At 56.8% G+C, this 19,692-nt stretch overlaps 3 protein-coding genes across 4 annotated transcripts in view; 1 reads left to right on the top strand and 2 right to left on the bottom strand.

Moving 5' to 3' along the window:
* The window catches only part of RNF123 (ring finger protein 123), a 33,536-nt gene extending 16,552 nt beyond the window's left edge, over positions 1-16,984 (top strand). Inside the window, exons 24-39 of one of the 2 annotated variants that reach the window (XM_017868058.1) lie at positions 187-332; positions 637-720; positions 1,446-1,553; positions 7,786-7,963; positions 8,823-8,897; positions 9,047-9,134; positions 9,221-9,308; positions 9,401-9,485; positions 10,894-11,033; positions 11,141-11,329; positions 11,440-11,515; positions 11,746-11,830; positions 15,922-16,064; positions 16,211-16,305; positions 16,431-16,516; positions 16,597-16,984. In XM_017868058.1, coding sequence (XP_017723547.1) covers positions 187-332; positions 637-720; positions 1,446-1,553; positions 7,786-7,963; positions 8,823-8,897; positions 9,047-9,134; positions 9,221-9,308; positions 9,401-9,485; positions 10,894-11,033; positions 11,141-11,329; positions 11,440-11,515; positions 11,746-11,830; positions 15,922-16,064; positions 16,211-16,305; positions 16,431-16,516; positions 16,597-16,717 — 1,787 coding nt within the window. In that variant the 3' untranslated portion in view covers positions 16,718-16,984. The remainder of the gene's footprint in view (positions 1-186; positions 333-636; positions 721-1,445; positions 1,554-7,785; positions 7,964-8,822; positions 8,898-9,046; positions 9,135-9,220; positions 9,309-9,400; positions 9,486-10,893; positions 11,034-11,140; positions 11,330-11,439; positions 11,516-11,745; positions 11,831-15,921; positions 16,065-16,210; positions 16,306-16,430; positions 16,517-16,596) is intronic. The other variant, XM_017868059.1, reaches the window with a different exon arrangement.
* On the bottom strand, positions 12,190-15,922 carry AMIGO3 (adhesion molecule with Ig like domain 3). The gene is given in 8 exon segments (XM_017868073.1): positions 12,190-13,566; positions 13,568-13,711; positions 13,713-13,925; positions 13,928-14,035; positions 14,037-14,076; positions 14,078-14,145; positions 14,148-14,212; positions 14,215-15,922. Coding segments are annotated over 8 exon segments (1,569 nt in total). The 5' UTR covers positions 14,858-15,922; the 3' UTR covers positions 12,190-13,278.
* On the bottom strand, positions 16,956-19,452 carry GMPPB (GDP-mannose pyrophosphorylase B). The gene is made up of 9 exons (XM_017868074.1): positions 19,053-19,452; positions 18,846-18,926; positions 18,709-18,757; positions 18,428-18,570; positions 18,052-18,210; positions 17,885-17,963; positions 17,684-17,811; positions 17,418-17,600; positions 16,956-17,337 (listed from the first exon to the last, which is right to left on the bottom strand). Exons 1-9 carry the CDS (start codon positions 19,179-19,181, stop codon positions 17,206-17,208), a joined length of 1,083 nt encoding a protein of 360 aa, XP_017723563.1. The 5' UTR covers positions 19,182-19,452; the 3' UTR covers positions 16,956-17,205.
* Between the last annotated feature and the right edge of the window lie 240 nt (positions 19,453-19,692).

Here is a 19,692-nt window from a genome sequence, read left to right as displayed (position 1 = left end):
GAAATAGGTCCTGGTACCGCAGGCCTTGCCCTGTACCCCACCCCCACCCCCCATGCCCCCATGGGCTCCCTGCGGGTCCCTCCTTGGGCACAGGAATGGGAGAGACAATTTCCTCTCCTGCTGTGAGGCAGGCTCAGGAGAGCCGGGATGGCCCTACCCTTGACCTTGCCCTCCCCAACTCCCCAGTTGAAGGTAGCCACTGGAACGAGGGCTTGCTGCTGGGGCGGCCCCCCGAGGAGCCTGAGCAGCCCCTCACCGAGAACTCGCTGCTGGAAGTCCTAGATGGGGCAGTCATGATGTACAACCTCAGCGTACACCAGCAGCTGGGCAAGGTCGTGCACTCTTGGACCCCGCATTGGGTGGGGGGTGTTGTGTGTGTTTGGTGGTGTGTGTGCATGCCTGTGCGCACATGGGCCTGCAGGGCTGCCTGTGCAAGACCGTGCATGGGGGCACATGCCTCAGTGAGGCTGATTTCTGCTCCTGCTGCCTCAGTCTGACCTGCTGACTGCTGTGGGAATGGGACCGCCCTGGGCCTCAGGTTGGGACCTTGGCAGGGCTGGGGTCCACACTGGGTCTGAAGAAGCCTGGATGAAGTGCCCAAGGGGCACTCTGGACACGTGGTCCCATGCTGTGTAGATGGTGGGTGTCTCCGATGATGTCAATGAATACGCTATGGCACTGAGGGACACAGAGGACAAGCTCCGCCGGTGCCCCAAGCGGGTAAGGCCCACATAGTCTAGGTGGGGGGCAGCTTGCTTACTCGTATGAGTAACCACAGATGAAGTCTCGTTCTGGGGGCTGCCCTGGTAGTTCTCATCCCCACCCTAACCCTGGCCATAGCACGCCAGTGAGAGTGGGGCTGGCAGCAAGGCCTGGCACTTATCACCAGTGTGGCCTGTGCCTAGGTGCCCCCCACCCCCTGGGCCCAATAAGTGCTGAAGCACACCCAGTCTCCTCATAAATTATGCATTGACCCTGAGTGCTTCCTCGGCCACTTGCAGAGTCAGCAGGAAGCGGGGCCTGGCTCCGCTGCACCCTCCGGAGCCCTCTGCTGTAGCTGCCCTGGCCTAGGAAGGTGGGGCCCAGTGTGTCCAGGCTGAGCTTCCTTGACAGCTCCCACCCACCCCCACTTGTCAGCAGATCCCTGGGCCTGGCAGCTGGGGGAGCAGTGGTTCTGATATCAGGTCCCTGGGTGCTCTGGCCAGGGGCTCACAGACCCCCAGCTGGGCCTCACTTCTATGGCATGAGGGGACCACCATGGCCCTGTTCTGAGGCTGGCTCAGAGTCACCAGAGGGTCAGTGGCAGAAGAAGGTTTTGAAAAATGGAGCCCAATCCCTTGCCTGCTCCAGGCACTAGAGGGCCCTTCCTAGGCTGCCTGCAGGGTCAGGGTGGACGTGGGCATGGGGCCATGTCTTGATTGTCCTCCTTTCCCCTTGGGTGCCAGAGGAAGGACATCCTTGCAGAGTTGACGAAGAGCCAGAAGGTTTTCTCAGAAAAGCTGGACCACCTGAGCCGTCGTCTTGCCTGGGTCCACGCCACTGTCTACTCCCAGGTGAGCCAGTATTGCAGCTGCCCCTCCCCGACCTCACTGTCTGGCCAGGTTGTGCCAGGGCCCTTGATGCCTCTGCCCTCGCGGGCCTCTGGCACACACATGTCCCTTCCCACTTCACACTCCATCACCCCATGCCATGTCCCCTGTACCCCTCATGTCCTGTGGACTGAGGAAGCGCTGTTTCTGGACCTCCAGTACGCCTCATAGACCTGTCCTTCGAGGAACAAGCTCTGTATGTCGGCCTCCCCTGCTCCCACCCCCTCCCAGTTTCTTGGCTCCCCTCCTTCTCTCCCAGTGCATCAGGGGCTCTGCAGTCTTTCCCGGAGCCACACCCCACCCTCTGTGTCTGCCTCTGTCTGACTCATTACCACCCAAGGCCATTAGCTTGTTCTCTACTCACTCGCTCATTCACTTGCTCATTCATTCAATAACATGCACCCAAAACCTGGTGTGTGCCAGGTGCCGTCCTGGACACTAGGGACACACACACATTAATAAATCAGAAAGACGAGCCTCTGCCCTCCCAAGGCACTCAGCCTGGTCAGATACATGGATGGACAGATGGATGGATGGGGCACTCCTGCTGTGACTGAAGTTTTACCCCCAGGCCTCAGACCCTCTGGACTTGTTTCCTCTCCCTGCCTCTCCTGGCATCTCTTCCCCCACCAGTGAGTACCCTGAGGATCTCTTAAGGTGCCCAGTTCAGCGTATCTGCTGTCTTCTTGGGTGTACCCCTGCATGACTGGGTGATCGAGGCCTTTGGGGTCCCCATTTCTATCATCTCTGCTTGCTGTTTCTTCTCATGGCTCCTCCCCAAAACCCAAACCACCTCCACTTTTTTCCCACTCCCGACTCTCTTGCTACCCTGGATGACTGTGCTTACTGCCCCATGCCGAAAACTTCCTCTCCCTTCTGTCCTGAGATTTCCTGCCTGCCCACCTCCCTCAGAAGTTTGGCTGCCCTCTCCCACACTGTCTTCTCAAGACCCTCTCCCTCTCATCTCTCTGCCTTTTTTTAGTTGTGCTAAAATATGTGTGACATAACATTTACCATCTTAGCTTTTTTTTTTTTTTTTTTTTTTTTGAGACAGACTCTCACCCTGTTGCCCAGGCTGGAGTGCAATGGCATGATCTTGGCTCACTGCAACCTCCGTCTCCTGGGTTCAAGCAGTTCTCCTGGATTATAGGCGTGCCACCACGCCTGGCTAATTTTTGTATTTTTTAGTAGAGACAGGGTTTCGCTATGTTGGCGTGGCTGGTCTCGAACTCCTGGCCTCGTGTGATCCTCCCACCTCGGCCTTTTTTTTGAGACGGAGTCTCGCTCTGTCACCCAGGCTGGAGTGCAGTGGCCAGATCTCAGCTCACTGCAAGCTCCGCCTCCCGGGTTCACGCCATTCTCCTGCCTCAGCCTCCCGAGTAGCTGGGACTACAGGCGCCGCCACCTCGCCTGGCTAGTTTTTTGTATTTTTAGTAGAGACGGGGTTTCACCGTGTTAGCCAGGATGGTCTCGATCTCCTGACCTCGTGATCTGCCCATCTCGGCCTCCCAAAGTGCTGGGATTACAGGCTTGAGCCACCGCGCCCGGCCGATAGCCATTTTTAAGTGTTAAGTCTGTTCACATTGTCGTACAGCCCATCTCCAGACTCATTTCATCTTGCAAAACTGATATTCTGTGCCCGTTAAACAAAACCTCCTGTTCTCCCCTCCCCAGCCCCTGGCAACCACCATCCTACTTTCTGTCTCTGAATTTGACTATCCTAAGCACCTCATCTAGGGAGAATCATACACTATTCGTTTTTTTGTGTCTGGCTTTAGCATAATATCCTCAAGCTTCATTCGTGTTATAGCATGTGTCAGAATTTCTTCATTTTCCAGGCTGAATAATATTCCATTGTATGGACACCACATTTCGTGTATCCAGTCCTTTGTTGATGGACGCTTGAGTTGCTTCTACTTTGGGCTAATGTGAATAATGCTGTAATGAACATGGGTGTGCAAGGATCTCTTTAAGACCCTAATTTCAATTCTTTTGGTTATATACCCAGAAGTGGAATTGCTGTATCACGTGGTAATTCTGTTTTTTATTTTATTTTTTATTTTTATTTTTTATTTTTTTTGAGATGGAGTCTCACTCTGTCGCCCAGGCTGGAGTGCAATGGTGCGAGCTCAGCTGACATCCTGGGTTCAGGTGTTCTCCTGCCTCAGCCTCCCGAGTAGCTGGGACTACAGGCGCGCACCACAATGCTCGGCTAATTATTTATTTATTTATTTATTTATTTATTTATTTATTTTATTTTATTTTTTTGAGACGGAGTCTCGCTCTGTCGCCCAGGCTGGAGTGCAGTGGCCGGATCTCAGCTCACTGCAAGCTCCGCCTCCCAGGTTTACGCCGTTCTCCTGCCTCAGCCTCCCGAGTAGCTGGGACTACAGGCGCCTGCCACCTCGCCTGGCTAGATTTTTGTATTTTTTAGTAGAGACGGGGTTTCACCGTGTTAGCCAGGATGGTCTTGCTCTCCTGACCTTGTCATCCGCCCGTCTCGGCCTCCCAAAGTGCTGGGATTACAGGCTTGAGCCACTGCGCCCGGCCATTTTTTACTTGTTTTTTTCTTTTTTTTGAGGTGGAGTTTTGCTCTCGTTGCCCAGGCTGGAGTGCAATGGCGCGATCTCGGCTCATGGCAGCCTCTGCCTCCCAGGTTCAAGTGATTCTCCTGCCTCAGCCTCCTGAGTAGCTGGGATTACAGGCATGCGCCACCATGCCCGGCTAATTTTGTATTTTTTTTTAGTAGAGATGGGGTTTCTTAATGTTGATCAGGCTGGTCTTGAAATCCCGACCTCAGGTGATTTGACAGCCTCAGCCTCCCAAAGTGCTGGGATTACAGGCATGAGCCGCCATGCCTAGCCAATTCTGCTTTTTAATTTTTTGGAAACTACCATATTGTTTCTACAGTGGCTGTGCCTGTTACATTCTCACCAGTAGTGCATGAGGGTTCCAATTTCTCCATACATATCCTTACTAACACTTGTTATTTTCTGCCCTGTTTTTTTCTTGGTAGAGACAGGGTCTCACTATGTTGCCCAGTTGTCAAACTCCTGGGTTCAAGGAATCCTCCTGCATCGGCCTCCCAAAGTGCTGGGATTATAGGCATGAGCCACCACATCTGGCAGTTTGTACTTTTTTAATAGTAAATCCTAATGGGTAGGATATGGTACCTCATTGTGGTTCTGCATTTTCCTAATGATTAGTGATATTATAGCAAATAGTACCTTTATATGCACTTATTAGCCATTTGCATATCTTTTTGTTTGTTTGTTTGTTTTGTTTGGGAGTCTCACTCTGTGGCTCAGGCTGGAGTGCAGTGGCAAGATTTTGGCTCACTGCAACCTCTGCCTCCCAGGTAGCTGGGACTATAGGCATGCGCCACCACACCCAGCTAATTTTTGTATTTTTAGTAGATACGGGGTTTCACCTTGTTGGTCAGGCTGGTCTCAAACTCTTGACCACAGGTGATCCGCCTGCCTCGGCCTCCCAAAGTGCTGGGATTGCAGGTATGAGCCACCACGCCCAGCCTGCTGTAAGTTTTGAAATCAGGAAGTGAGACCTCCAACTTTGTTGTTTTTCTTTTTTATTTTTTTTTTAACTTTGTTGTTTTTCAAGATTGTTTTGTCTATTTGAGGTCCTTTGAAATTCCATATTAATTTTTAGATGAGTATTTCTGTTTCTGCAGAAAATACCACTGGGCTTTTGATAGGGATTGCATGAATATATAGATTCCTTTGAGTGGTATTGACATCTTAACAATGTTAACAGTTCATGAACACAGGATGGCTTTCCATTTATTTAGATCTTTAATTTCTTTTAGCAGCATTTTGTAGTTTTCAAGATAGCTTCAAGTCTTTTGCTTCCTTGGTTAAGTTTATTCCAGTGTATTTTATTCTTTTTTTGATGCTATTGTAAATGGGATTGTTTTCTTGATTACTTTGCAGGTTTGTTCGTTTTGCATAGTGATTTTGTATCCTACAATTTTTTTTTTTTTTTTTTTAGACAGTGTCTCTGTCATCCTGGCTGGAGTGCAGTGGCACAATGGCACAATCTCAGCTCACTGCAGCCTCTGCCTCCTGGGTTCAAGCAAGTCTCCTGCCTCAGCCTCCTGAGTAGCTGGGATTACAGATGCCCGCCACTGCCCACGGCTAATTTTTGTATTTTTAGTAGAGATGGGATTTCGCCATGTTGGCCAGGCTGATCTTGAACTCCTGACCTCAGGTGATCTGCCTGCCTCGGCCTCCCAAAGTGCTAGGATTACAGGCTTGAGCCACCGCACCTGACCGTATCCTATAATTTTGCTGAATTTATTTATTAATCCTAGTTGGGGTTTTTTTTGTGTGTGTGTATTTTTAGGATTTTCTACTTATAAAATCATGTCTGTGAACAGAGATAATTTTACTTTATCCTTTCCAGTGTGGTTTCCTTTCTTTTTCATGCTTAGTTGCTGTGGCTGGGATTTCCAGGAGTGTGCTGAGCAGAAGTAGAGAAAGTGGCACACTTGTCTTGTTCTTGGTCTGAGGGAGGGAGAGATTATAGTCTGTTGCCATTGAGTGTGATGTTAGATGGAGGCTTTTCACATGGTCTTTATTATGTTGAACTGCCTTCATTCTCCGCATCGTCAGCACTAACTCACCTGTGTCTTTCTAATCCCATTATTAATGGAAAGATTCACTCTTGTAAACCAGCTCTTTGGGAGGCTGAAGCGTGAGGATCGCTTGAAGCCAGGAGTTCATGAGCAGCCTGGGCAACCCATCTTTAAAAAAAAAAAAAAAAAAAAAAATCAATTAGCAGGGCATGGCGATGCATACCTGTAGTCCCAGGTACTCTGAGGTCAGGAGTTCAAGACCAGCCTGGCCAACATGGCAAAACCCCATCTCTACTAAAAATACAAAAATTAGCCGGGCATGGTGTCACATACCTGTAGTCCCAGCTACTCTGGAGGCTGAGGCAGGAGGATCACATGAGCTCAGGAGTTCCAGGTTACAGTGAACTGTGATTGTGCCACTGTACTCCAGTCTTGACTCTACATTTGCCCAAAACTTATGCTGTCTCCTTCTTTCTCTGTCTTAGCTGCTTCATCTTCCCCTTCATCTCTCTCTAGCACAGGCTCTTCCCCATCTCTGAAATAGTCTCACCAGGGTCTCTGTCTGCCCCCATCTCAATCCAGCTGGCACATTTCCATCTCCCTTGCATTGATGCCTTAGCTCTCATGGGGCCATTGCCATCCCCTCGCCAGAACCAATCTTCCCTGGCCTTCTGTAGCAGCAGGATCATCGTTGCCTAGGTTTGCGCCCAGGCCCACCCCCTAACCTCTTGCTTACATCTTCTCCTAAGCTCCTTGGGTTTTAGGGCACCAGGTGCTCTGACCGCACTCCAAGACACACAGGTGCTGTGGGTCTGGGCTGGGGCCTGAGGCCACATTCTTGCCTGGGCTCTTTTGTGAGACCCTGACATGGACTCTGTGGAAACCACATTGTGGGGAGCAGGGCCCTCAGCAGGTTTTGTCTGTTTCCTGTGACCTCTGGTCCGCCAGTCACACTGCCCCCTGCCTTCCCACCACCTTCTTTGCACTCCAGATCAAATTTCTGCCTGCCTGCTTACCATCGCCAGCTCTCTTGGGCCCTCCACGCATCTTGTACTCCACTTTTCAACACAGACTTCCGGTCACAGCACCCTCTTGCCTAAAACTTGCTTACGGGCTGAGACAGGTGAATCACCTGAGGTCAGGAGTTCAAGACCAGCCTGGCCTACGTGGCAAAACCCCATCTCTACTAAAAATGCAAAAATTAGCCGCATGTGGTATCACATACCTGTAGTCCCAGCTACTTGGGAGGCTGAGGCAAGACAATCCCTTGAACTTGGAGGCAGAGGTTCCAGTGAGCCGAGGTGGCATCACTACACTCCAGCCTGGGCGACTCCATCTCAAAAAAAAAAAAAAACAACTTGCTTACGAATATGCTGACCAGAGTTCTGGCTGGGTTGCAGTAATACGCCCTCCAGACTGAGTGCGTCCCTCTTGCCTGCTGAGGACTCGATTGCCCTGCTTGAGCCACTGCTCATGCTTCCTGAAATCCAGGTCTCAGTTGTGCTGTCATAGGCCTGGGGAGGCCTTTCCTGATCCCCAGGCCAGGACATGAGCCCAAGACCCCACTGGTGCACAACCCAGCAGCACCCTATGTGCCTCCTGCAGGAGAAGATGCTGGACATCTACTGGCTGCTGCGCGTCTGCCTGCAGACCATTGAGCACGGTGATCGCACAGGGTCTCTCTTTGCCTTCATGCCCGAGTTCTACCTGAGCGTGGCCATCAACAGCTACAGTGCTCTCAAGAATTACTTTGGTCCCGTGCACAGCATGGAGGAGCTCCCAGGTGATGGAACCATTCAGGCTGGGGCAGAAGCAGAAAAGGGGTCTCTAGTGTGAGCCCTAGGAGCCCTGGTCTGAGACCTCTGTGGCCCAGCAACACACATCCGTGGGGGGCAGGGAGGGGAGGAGCTTCCTCTGTGGTTCACCCTGCAGCAAACAAATGTTTGCACCCTGCCCTGGGACCTGCAGCCACAGAGCCAACAGCTCCCTGGCAAAGGAAAACAGACAAGATGGAACACAGTGGGTGGAGACCCCTTGGCTTTCACTTCCTTCCTAGTGCTATTAGCAACTGCTGTGGTCCAGCAGCCAGCTGGCCCTGCACCCTGACTCCCTGGCACTGGTTACAAAGTGTGGCAGTTGGTCAGGGGCAGAATGATTTGTCTTGGTAAATCACAGCAGGGAGTGGACGCTGCTAGGGTCCACATCCGAACCTGGGCTTCTCGCAGCCCGCTGATTCCAGGCTGGGCTGTACTGTGTATGTCTGGATCAGGCAGTGAGCTGTCATAGCCCCTAGCCCACCCCGTGCCTAGCCTCAGGCCTCAGTGCAGGCTTTGTCTTCAAAGACAAAACTGTGGGTGCCCAAGGAGCTTTGACTGCTCATCAGGTGTGTGTGCTGAGATGGGTTTGAGCCCAGGTCAGGGCTCCTGCCAGGGCCTGTCATCCCCTCACAGTGAGCCTATGCCTTAGCCCCTCCACAGCCACCAGTGAATGCCTTGCCTGATGTCCCCGGATGCCAGCCTGGGTCCAGGCTGGCCTTGGGAGCCAGCTGTAGAGCCTGCTACCCAAGTCCACCCAACCTGCTGACATGCCTGCCTCTGGAGCCCCCACTCCTAGCCAACACATCTCACTTCCCACCCTTGCAGGCTATGAAGAGACTCTGACCCGCCTGGCTGCCATTCTCGCCAAACACTTTGCCGACACACGCATTGTGGGCACTGGTGAGGGGCCCTACAGAGGGTACAGGAGGAAGGGGATGGGATGGCACCTCTGGTCGGCTTTCTTCTGTGAAAAATGTGGCCAGGTGGGCATGAGACATGGGTCTAGGGCTCATGCAAAGCCCCTACTGAGGCACGGCGTCTCCCCGCAGACATCCGAGACTCACTGATGCAGGCCCTGGCCAGCTACGTGTGCTACCCACACTCCCTGCGGGCTGTGGAGCGAATCCCTGAGGAGCAGTAAGTGGGGCCTGGGGGGCACACACCCTGGCCACGAGCACCGTGCCCAGCCTCACCCCATGTTTCTCCCCTCCTTGCCCTCACAGGCGTATCGCCATGGTGAGGAACCTCCTGGCACCCTATGAGCAGCGGCCCTGGGCCCAGACCAACTGGATCCTGGTGCGGCTCTGGAGGGTAAGCCTGACTCAAGGGGAGGTGGCTGAGACTGGCTGAAGGGAGAGGGTGCCCTGTCCCATTGACCTGAGCACTGACCCCCACCTCCACAGGGCTGTGGCTTCGGGTACCGCTATACACGGCTGCCACATCTGCTGAAAACCAAACTTGAGGATGCCAATTTGCCCAGCCTCCAGAGTGAGTATCTGGGTTGGCGGAGTCCTGGGCAGTGCAGGCGGGGGTGCTTACCCCCTACCCATGGGTTCTTTCAGACTCTCCACTTCTTCCAGCCCCTCTCTGGTTCCCCTATTGGGTCCCAGACTCCCTACCTGTCCCCTGGGGTTTCCACTTTCCCTGCTTCCTTCCAGCCCAAGGACACTCGGGCTGGGACTCCCCCTCCCCCACCTTGCCCACAGTCCTACATGTGCCCTTTGGGCCTGGACGCTCTACATAGGTCATGGTGAGAGGCAGCACCATCTTCCTGGCCTGCCGCAGCTCATGCAGACTGAATACTGTGTCCCATGCCCTGGAAGCTAGCTCCCTGACCTCCAGCCTTGTCCCAGCACCATGTCCTTCTGCTTCTTTTTTGCTATCTGCTGGTGCCAGACCCTGGCCTTGGCTTAGGCCTTGGACACCTGAGTCCAGTGGGAGCACAGATTGGAGGTTGGCCAGGTGCCCAGAGGGTATTCATGGGGGTCCCTGGAGGAAGGGACGTTTAGTTGGGAGCAGAGGCTGTGCCCTCTTTCCAGAGTCCAGCAAAGTCTCATGAGCCCGAGGATTTTACCCTAGGCCTGGCCCTTGCAGAGTGCCTACCACACACTGTCTTCACCCTTCGTGGTGGCTCTTCTTGGCTCATGTAGTCTGTTTCTGCCCTTGTGGGCAGTGTTTTGATCTGAAGGGTGTCCCCAGAGAGGCTGAGTGTCTTGTGCTAAGTCACACAGCAAGTCCTTGCCAGTTGCTGTGGTCCTGCCTCCAGGGTGGAACTGAGCTGCAAGTGGAGAGCAGCAGTGGGGCCAGGCCCGTCCTGCTGCTGCGGGAACTATTGATTTGCATCAAGCTGGTGGGGAGGTGCGTCGGGCCAGTTGCAGCTGAGGGCTCCGGTTACTGCTGCCTACCAGCCCAGACTTGGCGCCCACCACCTCGGCCATATGCCAAGGCCAGGCCAAGGGCAGCCGAGGACAGTAGAGGACAGCAGGTTTGCAGCAGGGCTCAGAGTAGGCTCTTGGAGGAGCTGGCCTTGGTGCTGGTGGGTAAGCGTCTAAGCTGCCCTGTCTAGGTCTGACCCTATCTGAAGGGTATGTGACCCAGAACTTGCTGAGGGTCAGGCTCCGGCTGTGTGGCTGATCAAGGCCTGGGGTGGATGGTGTGGTGTCAGAGCTGGAAACAACTGCAGCCTGGGGTTTGCCTACTAGAAGGAGGGGACAGATTCTGTCCTTCCTAACTCCAAGGCAGCTGTCACCCTGTCCCCTGCTTTCATGACCTGAGCATTCCTAGGGAGCCGTCCTTCTGTCCTTATACCAAAGTCTCAATGGGCGAGGACAGAGGCAAACAGGCAGAGGCCACTGCAGTGGAGTCCCTGATGATGCCACCTCCTGTCCCCCTGCAGAGCCCTGCCCCTCCACCCTGCTGCAGCAGCACATGGCGGACCTCCTGCAGCAGGGTCCTGATGTGGCACCCAGCTTCCTCAACAGCGTCCTCAATCAGCTCAACTGGGCCTTCTCTGAATTCATTGGCATGATCCAGGAGGTGGGCTATGGTGGGGCCTCGTGGGTTAGGGTGGTGCAGGGGACGAGGCCTGGTCCCGGGCTAGAGCCAGGTGCTGACCGCTGCATGTCCACGTGTTGATGGATCAGATCCAGCAGGCTGCTGAGCGCCTGGAGCGGAACTTTGTGGACAGCCGGCAGCTCAAGGTATGTGCCACCTGCTTTGACCTCTCAGTCAGCCTGCTGCGTGTCTTGGAGATGACTATCACACTGGTGCCTGAGATATTCCTTGACTGGACCCGCCCTACCTCCGAGATGCTGCTGCGGCGTCTTGCACAGGTGTGGCCATCTGGGCAACAAGGGTGGGACCCTCGGAATGCCCCATTCATCATTCCGGATGGGGTGGATGGCGCTCCCCATCCACCAATGGGCTCCTGCTCCCCTCACAGCTGCTAAACCAGGTGCTGAACCGAGTGACAGCTGAGAGAAACCTGTTTGATCGTGTGGTCACCCTACGGCTGCCTGGTGAGGACCTAGATGCCCTGCACCCCAACACACTACAGGCCTTGGTTCCTCTGCTAGGAACAGTGATGCCCGATTCCACATTCTGCCTCCAGACAGCCAGGCTTGGCGCTCTGCAGCCTTGGCTCACCCTTCTGTAGGGAGGGCAGTGGGCAGAGTGGACCGTGTCAGGCCCGGAGTCCTTGCAGCAGGAGCGTGTGGGTGGCTCATGTCCTTCCTCCCCTTCCCCTCAGGCCTAGAGAGCGTGGACCACTACCCCATTCTGGTGGCAGTGACGGGCATCCTGGTGCAGCTCCTGGTGCGTGGCCCAGCCTCAGAGTAAGTGTTTGGGACCGTGGGCCCCTGTGGGAGCTGGGTGTGTCTGGTGAGAAGGGGCTGGACAGGGCCTCCTGGTACCTCAGTTTCCTCATCTGGAAAATGGACCTCAGTATCAGGTTTTGAGGCAGAGGGAAGGTAGTGAGGTCTGAACAGCCTAAATAGGGGTCAGAGGGAGCTTCTCTAAGTAGGAGAATCTGGGACCCCAGCAGGACAAGTGGCCCTGGCCCACAGAGCCACTGGTTTGTGGCCATGCCTCAGGCCAGGCATGGGAGGCAGGACTCCGGAAGGTGTGCCATACTGTGGTGGACAGGGCTAGGCCGCCAGGAGAGCTGAACACACATAGGACCGCCATTGTCTGCAAAGGCTCCAGCAATAAGCACGTGCTGCCTTTATTAAGAAACTCTGGAGCAGTGGGGTCCAGGATGGCCATGGGGGCCCCCAGCTCGGCCCTACACATGAAGGGCTCCCAGACACCCATTCCCTGCCCCCCTGCAGTGGGAGCAGTGAGATGCATGTGAAGCTGGGCACCGCCTCAGCCATTAGGCTGAGACCAGTGCCAGCCCTTAAGAGGCCCCTGCTCTCCAGGGACATGGAGTTCTGGCTCGGCCCTCCCAACTTGGCCATGCTCTCCAGGCTTTTTGGGCTTTTTACTGCTGAAAAGCAGGGGCGCAGGCCATGATCCCCTTCACTGTGTCTTGTGAGCCCATGGAATGGGCTCTGCCTTCAGAACAACAGCTGGATGCCCCGGGTCAGAGAGAGCAGGGCCTCTGACTGGGGCTTAGGCCAGCACCCCCAGGAGTCTCTTGAGGAGCCTTTCCTGCCTGGTGCCTGCCCACCGGACTCTGCGTGAATCTGTGAAGCTTTCAGGCAGTTGGGAGGGAGTCCCATTTCACCAGAGGGCGGGCTTGTTTCCTCTTTCTGTCCTGGGGTGTGGGCGACATCTTCCTTCAGAGCCGTCATCTTTTCCCTGTGGGCCCACTCCCTCCCACCCCCTTGGGAAGGGGAGATGACCCTGCGTCAGCTCTTCAGCACCACTCCTCGAGAGCTGCCTCGGCCCCTGAGGGTGGACAGGGGGCTCTGCTACAGGGGTTCTTCCACAGGCTGTAGAAGAACACAGCTACTTCCATGGCTGTGCTGTGTTGAAAGCCACAGGGGCCTGGGTCTCTCAGCCTCACAGGGCATTTGGGCACTAGGAAGTCCCCGAGAAAGCAGGCACTAGCATACCTTGCAGGGCCTGGGGCCTTTGGGTCCGGTGCAGGGGCAGAGCAGAAAGCAGGTTGGGGACTACAACCCCTGTCTGTACCAGTGAGTGAGAAGGCCCATTGTGTTTCGAGGCCCATACAGGAAGCTGGGGGGCCAGGCACAGTGCTTCCCACCAGCATCTGCCAGTTCTCTGGACCGAAGCAGACAGCAGGGCGAGCAGCAAGAGGGTGGGGGCCCTGGGCAGTCTAGGTCGTCATGGGACCCTCAGAGCCTATGGAGCTAGCGGACTCAGAGCCAGCCTTGAGCTGCAAGCCTCCAGGGTTGCAGAGATCAAATTCCTCAGCTACTGCCAGCTGCACGCGGCCATTGAGGCCCCTCCGGCCTGGTCTCCAGAAAGCACTACATTTCCCTTGTGGGACCGCGGCCTTTGCGGGCTGGGTGCGTCTGGCGGGTGTGGTGCTGCCCAGTTGACTGAGGGACTGTGCCGCTCAGGCTCCCGTGGGAGCGGGCTGGAGTGTTCGGGGCCAGCGGCGGGCAGCGGCAACCGCGGGCCAGCAGCAAGCAGGGTGGGGCAAACAGGTAGAGCAGCACGGAGCCAACCAGGCCCATCAGCGCAGCCCAGCAGGTGTGCGTGACAGCCTGTGTTTGAAAGCGTTCGGGCTCTGGGCGCGGGAAGTGCCACGCTCACGTTGTACTCCGTGCGTCTGGTTGTGGTGCAGGCCGGGGGCCCAGTGGCCCAGGCACACGGACAGAGTCCGGCATGCATGCTCCTGCACGTGTGCCATATGGCCAAGCTGCCGTCGGCCAGCACAGCGATGCTTGCCATCGCGGGATCCTCAGGGGCGGGCGGTGCCCTGAGAAGGTCCTGCTGCGGCTGGAAAACCCAGGCATGCGCTCATGGCCCGGGACGCTGGTGTTGCAGTAAAGCCTTAAGACCGACCACCAGCGCCGTGCCAGGTGCTCTTCCGTCCGCTCTAGGCCAAGAGCGGGGCCGAACGAGCACGTTCTCAAAGACGTGACTGTGCTGGAAGAAGCGCACACGGACGCGGGACCTTGAAGGCCAAGCAGTATGTACTCGCGCGCAAAGAATCAGCGCACGGCGTCAGGCCACGCTTTGGTGCCAGCGCTGTGCAGGTGGTAGAGGCCGGCAGTCACAGCGGCCAAATGGGTTGTTGTGCAGTAGAGGCCGTTCTTGAGGAAGGCCGGCAGCGCGGCCAGCTCAGGTATAGAGATGTGTCCCAGCCGGTTGGAGGAGAGGTCCAGAGTAAGCAGGTGGGTGGCGCTCAGACCGTGCAGATGGTCGAAAGAGAACGCGGCAAGTTCGTTGCAGCCCAGGTAGAGATGGCTGAGCGCGCTCAGGCCGTGGAAGGCATGCTTGTCCAAGTGCACCAAGTGGTTATTGAACAGAAGCAGCTTCTCCAGCGCCCCCAGCCCGTCGAGGTCGTGGCGGCCAAGCGCCCGCAAAGCGTTAGATGATAGATCGAGCAGCCTCAGGCTGCTGGCGTTGGCGAAGACGCCGCGACCCAGCGCTTCTAGTTCGTTGTGGCCTAGATGCAGGGCGCGCAGCTGGAAGAGGGGCGCCAACCAGCCGGGGCGCAGGCGCTGGAGCGCGTTGTGGCTCAAGTCGAGGTCCGCAGTAGCGGCAGGTAACTCGGCCGGCACATCCTGCAGCCCTAGGCCAGTGCAGCTTAGCAGGTCGGCAGCGCAGATACATTTGTGGGGGCAGTTGTGGGGCGTACGGGGCGGGAAACCCTCGGAGTCCGGGGTGCCTAACCCAACGCGCAGCATGCAGAGCAGTGCCCCCAGCAGCATCAACCAGGTCATGGCGGCGACCACCAGGGACAGGACAGAGCAGCTCTGTGCAGGTCGCAGTTCCAGGACTCACCCACTTCTGCTCTAGTGCGACATGGGTGGCACCGGATGGCCCTTGCTGAGGAGGCACGGCCGGTTCTGGCCAGCCGACGGCCCCTACTCTCCGGTTCCCAGGTTGTGAGGCGGGGCCGCACTCCCCTCTGTGCTGCCTTTGGCTTCCCTAGCCCTCTCCAGGCGAGTTCCTGATCGGCTCCTAAATACTCCCCCAGGGGCGGGGCCCAGGCTCCTATTGGTTCCCGTTTGAGGAGGCGGGGCGGCTGCATCCCCTAGTGCCCAATGGCTCCGCATGACCGCCAGATGAGGAGTGAGCCCAACCCCAAAACCCCAGTCTGCCTTTGGCTGGCAGCTCTCCGCCGCTCCTTTTTCCTCGAGGAGTAAAAGGGGAGTCTGGAAGAATGTCTCCAAGCTGCTGTTAGTGTTTATTTGAAGTGACTTATTTGAGTGATATATTATGGGGCAGATGGAGTCTATCTTAAGGTGGCTCCCCCTGAGCCCTCTTAAAGTGGTACCCCACGCCGGGTGCGGTGGCTCACGCCTGTAATCCCAGCACTTTTGGAAGTCGAGGCAGGTGGATCACCTGAGGTCAGAATTCGAGACCACCCTGGCCAACCTGGTGAAACCTCGTCTGTACTAAAAATACAATTAGCTGGGCGTGGTGGTGGGCACCTGTAATACCAGCTACTCGGGGGGCTGAGGCAGGAGAATCACTTGAACCCGGGAGGTGGAAGCTGCAGTGAGCCTAGATCGCGCCATCGCACTCCAGCCTGGGCAACAGAGCCAGACTCCGTCTCAAAAAAAAAAAAAAGAAAAAAGAAAAAAAAAAAGGTGGTACCCCAGGCTGTGTGGCACCTTACTGGAATACAGGACTTGGGGCTTGGGAAGCAGGGAGACGGAAAGGATGCAGGGGGGCGGTGATTATGTATAAGTCATGGCACTCCTCACTGGCAATCCCAATAGAGAGTACTTCTAGCCAGGCCCCAAGCCTTCTGACTGCTCTTGCACCATCCCCTACCTAGGAGAGAGCGAGCCACATCAGTACTCCTGGCAGATCCCTGCTTCCAGCTACGCTCAATATGCTATCTCCTGGGACAGCCAGAGCCCCCAGCACCTGGCACTGCCCTGCCAGCCCCTGACCGGAAGCGCTTCTCCCTGCAGAGCTGTGAGTGGGCTGGTGGGGTGGGTCAGGGAGATCTGGGGCTGGATCGGGTCAGGAACCTTAAGAACAGCAGAGTCCTAGGCTGGGAATATTCAAAAGGCACGACATCCTCATCTACCTCTGACTTGACACTACCTACCACTCCCCAGATGTGGATTATATCAGTGCTGATGAGCTCGCCCAAGTGGAACAGATGCTGGCGCACCTGACCTCTGCATCTGCCCAGGCAGCAGCTGCCTCTCTGGTGAGTGGGACCATGGTGCACAGGTCCATGCCACTTGAATATGTGTGCACTCCTACATAGGCACAGTGGACATCCACATAGCCAGGCATCCAACTCCAGCCCACCCTTCACTCTGCTCCCTGCAGCCCACTAGTGAGGAGGACCTCTGCCCCATCTGCTATGCCCACCCCATCTCTGCTGTGTTCCAGCCCTGTGGCCACAAGTCGTGCAAGTAAGTGGTCCCCACAGCTTGGTGGTGGGGAGAGCAGTAGGTACATGCAGGGCAGTCCTCATCCCCCTCCCCTGTTACAGAGCCTGCATCAACCAGCACCTGATGAACAACAAGGACTGCTTCTTCTGCAAAGCCACCATCGTGTCTGTAGAGGACTGGGAGAAGGGAGCCAATACAAGTACTACCTCCTCAGCTGCCTAGCCCTCACAGCCTGTGCCATCCTGGAACCTCCACCCTTGAACCCAGAGCCAGGCTGGGCCCTATTTATGAGCTCCCTTTGCCCTTCTCCTGTATCTGCGCCCCCCCCCCCGCCCCGCCCCGCCAGCACCACCACCACCACCACAACCACATCCAACCTCCTTGCCTGCCTGTTGTATCCTCATTGGTGGGAGCCCAGCCATGGCCCTAATTGTGCCTGAGCTTGACTTTCAGTCAGGGCCACAGTCAGCATTAAATTATTATTCCATACAGCCCTGGCCCTGGCCCTTCTTGAGGGAGTGGGGTTTGTGGGGTGTGCCCAGCAGGGATCCTGCCAGATGATGTCCACATGAGAAGGCAGGTGTCCAACGGCTTCAGCTTCACCCAGTGTCCCCCAGACAGATAACAAGTCCAGGGTCTTCTGATGTGTCAGGCCAGCACTCCCCTTGCTGATGGGAAAACCGGGGCTCGGCCAGCCCCACTGCATCCCCTTACATGATGATACGAGGCTCTGGCACTGACTCGCCAATAGACTTGTGGGGCAGCACGCTGGCTCCGTTGAGATAGAGCTCATCGTTAACTATGACGTCCTCACCCAGCACTGTCACATTCTCCATGCGAACCTCCAGGAGAGGACAGGCCTTGTCAGGGAGGCAGGCACACTCCCCGCCCCCTCCCCACCTGGCCCCGCCCACAGGCTTACCCACTGGCCCACACGGCAGCGCCAGCCCACAATGCAGGACTCAAGCCATGAATGGGAGCGGATCCGGGCATCCCGCAGCACCGTGCACCGCCGGATACACACACCATCTTCGACCACCACGCCAGGTCCCAGGCTTACATTGGGGCCAATGCTGCAGTTCTGGCCGATGCGGGCACTTGGGTCCTGAGAGTGGTGGGAAAAATATAAGTGGGCCACTTGTCTCCCTAGACTGAGGGGGTTAATGATGGGCTGGGCAAGGGCCTCACCACCAGCACGTTGCCCACAATGCCAGGGCCTGAGTACAGCCGCTCAGGCTGCTTCTGCCTCAGTGACTGCAGGAAGAGGCACATGCCAGTGAGGAAGTCCTTGGGCTGCCCAATGTCCATCCAGAAGCCTGTAGGGAGGGATGTATCAGGGCCCTCAGCCCAGCCACAGACCACCCCCACCCTGTGGCCTCCCTGCCTCACCCTGCAACTCCATGGCATATAGCTGCCCCTCCTTGGCCATAATGGGGAAGACCTCCTTCTCAATGGACGTAGGCTGCAGCTGTGGGAGTGGGCAGCTTGTTAGCAGGGTCATGGCGGTGATGGCCTGCCCCACCCCAGCCCACGGACAGCTGTCTCCTACAACACACCTGGATGCGCCGCAGCACCGCAGGGCTCAGGATGTACATGCCTGCGTTGATCTTATTGGACACAAACACCTGCGGCTTCTCCACAAACCGGTGAATTCGGCCTGTGTCAGCCTCACACACCACCACACCGTACTTGGAGGGTTCCTCCACCTTGGTTACCTGAATGCAAGGAAGAGGACCTCGGACCTAGTCCAGTGTTCCTGAGCCTTGATATACATGCCGTTCCAGATCTGAGAGACTCTGCCCCAAGTGCTTAAAGATACACACTGCACAGCTCTGTACCCATAACATCCGAAGGCAGATGAAGGCCTAGGGGGCAGGGGAGGCTGGGCATGGAGGGTGGAAGTGTCAAGAGAAACAAGACCTGGCGCCTTACCAGGATGGAGCCCTCCTGGCCATGGTGCCGGTGGAACTGCACCATGGCTTGGAAGGGGAAGTCGCAGATCACGTCACTGTTGAGGACGAAGAAAGGGTCTGCAGTCTCAGAGAGCAGGTCACGGGCCAGCGCCAGGGGCCCAGCTGGGGGAAAGGGACAGGTCACAACCTTGCTGGAGGTCTGAGTCCCTGGATTCAGGCTCAGCAGGTCCAATGCAGTCTGGGTCTTACCCTTTTCCTGGCCTTAAACCCTCCCCAAGGGACCTTTCTCTCTCTACTGACCTGTTCCCAAAGGCTCTTCTTCATGGGACATGGAGATTCGGATTCCCAGCTGGAAGGAAGAGGACCCCCAGTCAGGTTCTACCAGGATGGGAAGTTGTGTGGGGACCGAGGATAAGGGCCAAGAGTCCGTGCCTCACCCTCTGCTCCTGTGCCTTCATTTCCTTCTCCAGCACCTGCGACATGTAGCTCACGGCCAGGATCACGTGGTCCACGCCTGCCTGTCAGAACGCAGGCCAACGGGCGGGCTCAGTCAGAAGGTACGGGAGCCCCTGACCCCCTAGTCACTGGCCATCCCTAGTCCTGCCAGATCCGGAAGCGACTCCGATCCCGACCCAGGGTCTTACCGCAGCTAGCGCCTCCACTTGGTGCAGCAAGATGGGCTTATTGCAGAAGTCCACTAGTGGCTTCGGGGTGCTCAGCGTCAGCGGCCGTAGCCGCGTCCCATAGCCCCCCACTAAGATCAGTGCCTTCATCGCGCCTGCGGACGTTGAGGGGGTGTCCCGGCCTTTGAGGTGCCTGCAGCCCGTCTGGTCGGTCCCTGCTGCGCACTCCCAACGCCGTGCCCGGCCCCGCGCTCTTCACCAACCTGTCTGACCGACTCTGGCTCCACCTCGTCCGCCTGGTCGCCCAGACGCCGGACCCAGGGCCGCCACAACCCAGAACGCGATACCGGGTGGACTGCTGCTGGCCACGAACTCAGGCCGGACCCGGCGCCGGCAGTGACGCGAGCACCGCGGGCCAATCGGCTGCCGCGTACGTGGCACGGCCACCGGCGACGGAGCGTTGGGGCGCAGCGCTGCGACACACGTAGCCAATGAGTGCCCGAGTACGCCGGGCTGCCATGGAGACCTGGGCCGGGACCCGCGGGTCAGCTGGCCATTGGCGGATCCAAAGGCGGAACTGGCGCCAAGGGTGAGGCCTAGTTCCCCGCTTCGCGCGGTCCAGCAGCCGCCGGCCCCGCCCCGCACCGCGGCCCGCCCCCAC

Source organism: Rhinopithecus bieti, unplaced genomic scaffold (assembly GCF_001698545.2).
Source record: "Rhinopithecus bieti isolate Rb0 unplaced genomic scaffold, ASM169854v2 scaffold_3875, whole genome shotgun sequence".
NCBI lineage: Eukaryota > Metazoa > Chordata > Mammalia > Primates > Cercopithecidae > Rhinopithecus > Rhinopithecus bieti.
The sequence above is the reverse complement of the archived record's forward strand: the minus strand, read 5'-3'. Positions and strand labels throughout refer to the sequence as shown.

Excerpts from the sequence above, each read along its gene's own strand:
- GMPPB (XM_017868074.1), bottom strand. The coding sequence starts at position 19,181 with ATGAAGGCACTGATCTTAGTGGGGGGCTATGGGACGCGGCTACGGCCG. Across the intron at positions 18,571-18,708 it reads AGAAGAGCCTTTGGGAACAG|CTGGGCCCCTGGCGCTGGCC; the intron begins GTCAGTAGAGAG and ends CCTTTCCCCCAG. Across the intron at positions 18,211-18,427 it reads GCCAGGAGGGCTCCATCCTG|GTAACCAAGGTGGAGGAACC; the intron begins GTAAGGCGCCAG and ends CCTTGCATTCAG.